At 48.4% G+C, this 7651-nt stretch overlaps 2 protein-coding genes across 2 annotated transcripts in view; one reads left to right on the top strand and one right to left on the bottom strand.

Moving 5' to 3' along the window:
- Positions 1–1554, top strand: part of LOC123095592 (GDSL esterase/lipase At5g03610) — a 4278-nt gene extending 2724 nt beyond the window's left edge. The window contains exons 3-4 of the mRNA XM_044517107.1: positions 483–754; positions 858–1554. Coding sequence (XP_044373042.1) covers positions 483–754; positions 858–1382 — 797 coding nt within the window. The 3' untranslated portion in view covers positions 1383–1554. The remainder of the gene's footprint in view (positions 1–482; positions 755–857) is intronic.
- A 206-nt stretch (positions 1555–1760) lies between these two features.
- Positions 1761–7393, bottom strand: LOC123095591 (protein HIRA). The gene is made up of 10 exons (XM_044517106.1): positions 6894–7393; positions 5762–6037; positions 5285–5536; positions 4772–5169; positions 3687–4689; positions 3352–3562; positions 3016–3250; positions 2762–2884; positions 2551–2668; positions 1761–2278 (listed from the first exon to the last, which is right to left on the bottom strand). The coding sequence occupies exons 1-10, from the start codon at positions 6999–7001 to the stop codon at positions 2015–2017; spliced, it is 2988 nt and encodes a 995-aa protein (XP_044373041.1). The 5' UTR covers positions 7002–7393; the 3' UTR covers positions 1761–2014.
- Positions 7394–7651: the final 258 nt, after the last annotated feature.

The following is a 7651-nucleotide window of genomic DNA, read 5'->3' as shown; positions in this document are numbered from 1 at the left end:
GGGGTCGTCGGTGGAGCTATTGACCGGGGTGCGGCTTAGAAGTATGGCTTGGGTGGGACTGAGCTTCGGTGCCTTAAAGGCACCTGCCTTTGGGTCTATGGCAGGTGGGCCAGCCACCCCACCTATCATAGGCCCAAAGGCAGGTGCCTTAAGGCACCGAAGCAGCGTCCGCTTGGGTGACGGCTAGAACGGCGATCGGCAAGGTTGAGGGAAGGGCAGAGCGGCGTGTGGCAGAGGGGCCGCTGTGGGAGGAAGTAAAATGTGTGTTTTCTATTTTTGGCCGTTGGATGACGGTCTGGTGGTCCTGATGAAATTGATCGAGGCAGATTAAATTTTCAGGTAACTGACATTTAGGCAAATAGTTATACTACACCATGAGATCATCACTAATCTATGTTTCAGATGAGTGTTTTGTACTGTCTCCCACATAGTGTTTCTACTTAACTATTTTGCTCTGACGCGGCATATGCGTGTGAGTGCAGCTTCGGCGTTGGGGATGCGGACGCCGGTGGCGTACAAGGCGCGGCGGCGGGCGTCGCGGGAGACCCTCGCGCGCGGCATGAACTTCGCCGTCGGCGGCGCCGGCGTGCTCGACACCGGCAACTTCCAGCGCAACATCAGCGCCCAGATCGACCTCTTCCAAACCATGCACCACAGTCCTGGCTGCCGGGCTGGCAGCGGCAAGAGGACCGCGCTCGTCGTCGTCTCCGGCAACGACTACGCCTACGCCGCCGACAAGGACAACGGCACCAGCGTACGTGACCGCGCTGCTACTATCTGTTACTGTCAGATGTCAACCTTACCCATGACTGACTGACTGACTAACGGGGTTTTGTAATGCTGCTCTCCGAGTGCAGGCGGCGATCGCGTACATCCCGACGGTGGTGCGGGAGCTCCGGGGGCAGCTCCGGCGGCTGCGCGACGAGGCGGGGATGCGGAGGGTGGTGGTGACCAACCTGCACCCCATGGGCTGCACGCCGACATTCACCCGCCTGCTCAACTACACCGGCTGCGACCCGCTGGCCAACGCCGGCGCCGCCCAGCACAACGCCGCGCTCCGGTCTGTCCTCGCCGCCCTCGACCCCAACAACCGCACCTTCCTCCTCCTCGACGTCCACACCCCCTTCGCCGCATTCCTCCTCGACGACAACAATGGTGACAGTGACAACAAGAAGTTCAAGAGCACGCTGCGGCCCTGCTGCGAGAGCTTCAGGCCGGACGGCTACTGCGGCGAGGAGGACGAGAACGGCACGCGGCAGTACACGCTCTGCGACGACCCCGGCCGCTACTTCTACTGGGACGACGTGCACCCGACGCAGGCCGCCTGGGTCGCCGTGGCGGGCACCTTCAGGGCCGCCGTCAAGAGCTTCCTCTCCACCTGACAAGACATGGCCATGGTTTTGGATTTGTGATAGACAGAAGCTACCATTACTAGTACCCAGCAGAAAGCAGTACTAACCAACACCATTGTTCTCCCCTGTGTTCTGCTCCACCTGAAACAAGCAGCTTCCAAAATACAAGCAAGTGCAAAATTTGCTCGATCTGTTTCTCCTCCACTTGCCTCTAACATCTGAAATTCGCTACTCTATTCGGAGTAAAGATCGATGTAAGCGAAGCCGAGCATCGAACTCTGACGGATGAGCGAGAAGAGAATACACCATTTCGCTTCAGAAAAGGAAGCGGATGCACCGTGCATCCTGCTCGCAAAAAAGAAACGGCATTGCGCCTATGGACCCAAAAAATTCCTCAAGACCTACGGATAAAACTGTTACAGAATCATCAGGCGACCTCGCTTTCTTTCTACTGTTGTTACACTCGCGATACAGCGAACAGGTTAAAGTCGTTCCGCCGAGGTCACACCTTGACGAACAGGCGGGGGACACTAGGAACTACAAGCAGAATAAAACAACCACGGGAAAGTTCTCAAAATAGATGCTATGGTGTATGCACTTTTCTCTATGCTTACCAAGGGGTCAATAAATCGCCAGCAAACCGGACCGGAAGGGTTTGTTCGCTATGCCGCGGTGTCCTTGGCTTCTGTCGGTGTCACGTCCATTTTATCGACCTTGGCATCTGCTGCTGGAGGTGTCACGTCCATTTTATCGACCTTGGCTTCTGCTGCTGGAGGTGTCACGTCCATTTTGTCGACGTTTTCCTCGGCGACGCTTTCGTACTCCGACAGCAGGTCCATGAACTCGTTGAGCAGCCGCTGGACTTTGCGGTTTGTCGCCATCGAAGGAAGTATGTCTTCCCTGAGAAGTTTATGTTTCTTCATTCCCTGCAAAAGTTGCCACCAGCAAAGTTTATTGATCGAAGAGCGCAACTGACGCCGTGTTAAAATCGAATGCAATTACTATTTAATTTAAGGTTTCTAAACTCTTCAGTTAATCTAGAAATTGATTACTATAATCCAAGGTTCAAATAATCCATCTTCTGTGAAGCTAGTATCTGTAACAGGATGGACTAGAGCAACTAATAGAAACTACCAGTCTATGGAATAACTAAACATTCATATGTATGCCATGGAATCTAACAGGAAAAGAGCCTTACAAGAACATCAGGATCCCATGACGGATTATTCGCATCGGTAGACACATCACCAACCATGCCCATGGGAGGGCCAAGAAAGCTCTCGCAGACTTCACGTAGGCGAGATTCATCTGCCTCTCTGCAGGCGCAAAGAAGGATTTCAGCAAAGCATGATACCACTTCAAGAAGAAATCTCTCAACCAATTGAACAGATAAAGTTCATGCTTACAACCTTGCCAAAAACCTAATGTAGGATAGGAGGCATTGGCGATATTCCTGTGAAGACTTCAAAGCCAACGAAGCTGCTAGCTGGGTCTCAAGATGGGCCCGCGTCTGCACTCCATCGTCTGTAACCCTGAGGTGGAAACAGTCACACAGGTACATTCAGAACAAACTCTGGGATACTGTGCAATAGGCACCCAGCTTGTCACAGACATTAGTTTCAAGCATCTATAAGACTAAATAAACCCAAGGAGCTTTGCATACCTGCTCCAAACGGGCTTTCTAGCCATGAACTTTCCTATATCAATCTGCAACTTTCCTAGCTCTCCACCTTGAGTAGAACTAAACGAGCTAGAAAAATTTGATGCTGGAAAACAATCATCCGCAATCCTTAGCCAGCACTTCATGCTCATGTCGTAGAGGAAAGCATGCCGGGTGGCAAGGACAACCAAGGGCGAACCACATCTTGAGAACTTAGCAGATATAACCTTTACTGTACCTGTCACGCAAGAAAGAAAGTTCAACTTCAAGAAACAACATGCATCAGACACTAATCGATATGCAGCAAGGTGAACTGAGGACTGGATGTAAATATTTTACCAGAATCTTTTGTTGAGGCCTCATCTGGAGAGGTAACCAAAGAAGCCAAAGAATCTTGCAAGATGCAGGTCCTGTTATTGAGATCCCATATGTACATTAAACCTCTCCTTGTTACAAGTAACAATTTCCAGCAGTCATCACAATCTATAAAAACAGCCGAGGAGCCCATCATCATCGCTGGCATTGCTCGCATCCCACATTTTGTGTAAACCTAATCAAACCAGAACACAATTGATTGGGTAGTTTAGGGCTAACATTTTTCAAAAAACTGAAAGCACACAAAATCAATGAAACAAAAAAAGTACATCTGATATTTTACTAGGGGTTATTTCTACCTGCAGGCAGCCATCTTCACAGCCAACTGCCCAGAAGTTTGCATTACCAGCCAAGACAGTAACTTTTCCGGAGATGCGATCTGACCAAAGAGTTTCTGTTCCTTTTGTACATCTAATCTCGGTTTCTTTTGTTGAAAAGGAACCACCCAGTCCAATCATATCACCTGCAGAACGTTCTACTGGCTTGGCTTCAAGGCAGACTGGCAAAGAATCATCATTGTCCTTCTTATTGAATACAAAAATAGAGAGCTCAGAGGAGGAGGCCAGCAAGCCTGGAACAACAGAACCAGTGTGTTCAACACTCAACCTTCCATCCCTGCCAGTACCAGTTGAAGCTTTTTGAATAACAAGACTCTCGCTAATGTTAGCTCTTGCTGTGATGCCAGAGCGTTCCCTAACTCCACAATTGTTACAGTTACCGGTACCGTAGGATGATCTTATTCCATTCTCCCCAGGGCGCATGCGCTGATCTAAGGATGAAAAATCAACAACTTGATTCTGAGGACGGTTGGACAAGTTTTCCTGGTTAGAAGGAAATCCCACTGCCTCTGGAATTATTCTTTTCCGACCATCAGGACGCCGATATTCCCTTTGTTTTACTGGACTAGATACCCGGGTAACTTTCGAGGTGTCATCAGCCGCTTGACCTGCTGTTTTCTTTTCGCCTTCAGGTAGAGTTTCAGGAGCTTTCTGACTCTCCACAACCACAACAGGAGGTGGTTTAGGTACATCTGCAGGAACTTTTGGGGGCGCCTGATATTGTTGGACGATAGGTGTCGCCTTCTTGGCAGCCAATTGCTTCACTGATGCTTCTTCTAGCAGCAACTGCGCAGGGCTTTCAGCTAGATTTGATTGCCTCCCTCTGACATCACCATATCTACTCCTCTTTAATTCATCCAGTTCAGAATCACTAAGCCTGTATCCGAGCTCCTTTGCTTCAAAGTGAAAGGTCGCAACTGATCCATCCAGAGAGCACGCAAAAAGTGAATAACCATCAGGGCTCCTGTCAGGGAGAAAAAACGGTTCCACCGTTAGCCGCACATGGCAACATTTTTTGTTACAAATATAAGGTTAAAGTGTCTTACCAAGATAAATCAACCACGCTTTGAGTGAAGAAATGCTTAGCAACAAACAATGGCCGGGCACCTGCTGTTGTCCAAACAGTAATAGTCCGGTCTTGACTTCCAATAGCAATAACATTATATGGTTGATATTCTTTTGCTGATGTTTTTGATGCTCCATTGGCCCATCCAGCTGGTGCCGTCTTTGCATCTTGACCAGTAGCTAAATTCTTACGGAACATCGAGTGATTAAACTTCACCACCACCACAGGCGCATTATGTCCCAGAAAGTCAAAAGTTGCAGTCCACTCGCCCCGTTCAAGCACAGGGGCCGAGTGCCTAGGTTTCTGGAAACCATGAGTTGTGGTTATGAAGTGGCCACAGGGCGACCAAGCAAGCCGCCTAAAAAATGTCGAACCAAGCTGCGGAACACAGAAAAGCAATATTTTTCAGTAAGAAAGACTTCTCTGCAAACAAAAGACATGTCAGACACAGAAACAGTAAATTGATAACAAAATGGCATGAAACATAACATACAGATTTTGACCAATGGCCTTCAGTCTTGTGAGCAAGACTCCAGTCACTCGTACGCCATATGATAACAGTCTTGTCATCTGACTGGCTTGCAATAAAAGATCCAATAGGATCCCAAGTAACTCCTTTAACTAAGCTGGAATGCCCCCGCAAGACGGCAGTGCAAATACCGTTTGTCATGCTCCAAATGTGAACAGTATTGTCCAAGCTGCCGCTAGCCAACGTCGAGTCATCAGGGGACCAATTTAGATCTACCTACTTTCGGCATAAGAAACAGATACGCGATTAATACAAAAGACTAACAAAGACAGCTCAGAAATTTTGGCTGATAATTACCACATTCAGATCTACCTACTTTAGGCATAAGAAACAGGAATGTGTTTAATAGGAAAGATAAAAGATCACAGTATCAATATTTTTATCAGGTTTCCATAAATTGGAAAGAAAGATAACTGGACTGAAATTTTGGCAGATAATTACCACGTCCGCAGTATGCCCCCTTAAGGTCATAACGACCTTCCAATTTTCTATATCTGCAGGTTCTCCACTTCCAAACTCAGATGTACCGGAACCAGCTTTCCTTTCATGAATTAGGATAGCTTGATCGTCTGATCCTGAAGCAAGATAGCGTCCATGCTTGGCCCATCTCACACAGTTTACTGATCCAAAATGGTCACGCATTGTGGCCAGCAATCTTTGGTTGGAATCATCATTTTGGTTGTCTTTGCTCACGGATTTCATGTTCCATATGCGAACCTATTTTGGAAGAAGGCAAACAGATGGAGATTAACAACGGGCATGTTACTTAACAAATCGGTTAAAATAGAAAAAATAAAGTACAAGAGTTGATGTAAAATTCTTGCAGTTTGACACAACAAGTTAAAAACATCAACACTGCAGAATCCAACCAATATACCAGCATTCTCAAACAAACATCCTAAACCATAAGCTTCTATTAGTTACCTCCCACTAGTAAGAAAAAAGACTTAATTACCATCATAAGAACGGTAGGCTTGAGCCCCACATTTTTTCAAGCTTGACCGGAGTGTGCTACCGAATAGCAACAAGTTCCTAACACTACTAACAGAAACTAACTTCAGTCAAGGACAACAACGAAGAAGCAGCACCAATTGAGACACACAACCACGCAGATATCTGTAAGCCGGTAACGACAACACTGAATCTCACAAGCTCCTGCAGAGAATGACATATAAAACGAGCAATGGTTACCGCTACAAGACTGAACCTCACGTGTTCGTGCACAGAACGACATATCAAATGAGCAACAATAGCCGCTACGACACACTGATGTGTACTATTGCCATCTACACTTGAGCTCAACACCAAAATTCTGGAAAGAACTGAGCTTGGCACTACTCCCCTAAGACCGAAACGACAACTCTGAACCTCGCAAGCTAATGCAGAGAACGGCCTGCAAAACGAGCAATGGCTACCACCACAACCCACTGATGTGCACTATTTCCATCTACACTGAACCTCGACGCCGATCCGCCGCTGGAAAGAACTGAGCTTGGCCAAGCCAAGCCGAATTCCCGGTCTACAGAGCTCAAATCACGCGAGAAAAATTAGCAAGAGGGGAAAAAAATTCAACCTTCTGGTCGCCACCTCCCGTGGCGAAGCGGAGGCCGCTGGGCTGGATGTCGATGGAGAAGATCTGCAGGCCGTCATGGCGAACCCAGCTGGGCTTCTCCGTCAGCATCTCCGCGCCGCCCTCTGCCTGCCGCTGCCGTCCCCCTTCTTCGTCAAGCCGAGGCGCCCATGACCAAAACCCTAGAAACCGAAAACCCTAGCTCCGGGACGGAGGGGAGGGCGGGAACGGGAGGCTCCGGAGCTCCGGGATGCCGGAGGCGGGGCGGCGGGGGCGATTTACGGGGTGAGGCGGCCGGGCTCGGGGACGGCGGCGAGAAGGAGGGCGCCGCGGCGGCGGCGGCGCGAGGAACACGGCGGCGAGGGAGGTGGGGACGAACGGGAGCGTTCGTGAGAAGGGCAAAAAAATCGAATCGAATCGAAGAATTGAAACAAAAATTACAAATTTAGAAACTTGATTCACAACTGCTGCTTTGAGATTCGTGCTGCTTCGTTTGTGTCCTTTGCATTCATCCACAAGCATCCGATGTGTTGTAGTTGTATTGGTAGGTGCCTTGTGGAGGTTGTGTGAGGTGTTGTGCAATGCGACTAGGAAGCTTCTAGAGGGGACTGCCAATTTAACATGGAGACATTGGTGTTGCCAACAATTTTTCGACAAGACTTGCCAAAAATTAGCAACTTTTCATGGATTGGTAAGATAACTTTGTAACCAACTAACTAAATACACGTGGGTTGCTATGAGATGAAAAGAATAAAAACAAT

The sequence above is a fragment of the Triticum aestivum genome, chromosome 4D (assembly GCF_018294505.1).
Source record: "Triticum aestivum cultivar Chinese Spring chromosome 4D, IWGSC CS RefSeq v2.1, whole genome shotgun sequence".
In the NCBI taxonomy this organism is placed as follows: Eukaryota; Viridiplantae; Streptophyta; class Magnoliopsida; order Poales; family Poaceae; genus Triticum; species Triticum aestivum.
Note: the sequence above shows the minus strand (reverse complement) of the source record. Positions and strands in the feature narration are given on the sequence as shown.

Bases quoted from the DNA above. Each gene is read 5' to 3' on its own strand.
- LOC123095591 (XM_044517106.1), bottom strand. From the start codon at position 7,001: ATGCTGACGGAGAAGCCCAGCTGGGTTCGCCATGACGGCCTGCAGATC. The intron at 5,537-5,761 runs GTAATTATCTGC...TGCCGAAAGTAG, and splicing joins GGGGGCATACTGCGGACGTG to GTAGATCTAAATTGGTCCCC. The intron at 2,885-3,015 runs GTATGCAAAGCT...TTTCCACCTCAG, and splicing joins AGAAAGCCCGTTTGGAGCAG to GGTTACAGACGATGGAGTGC.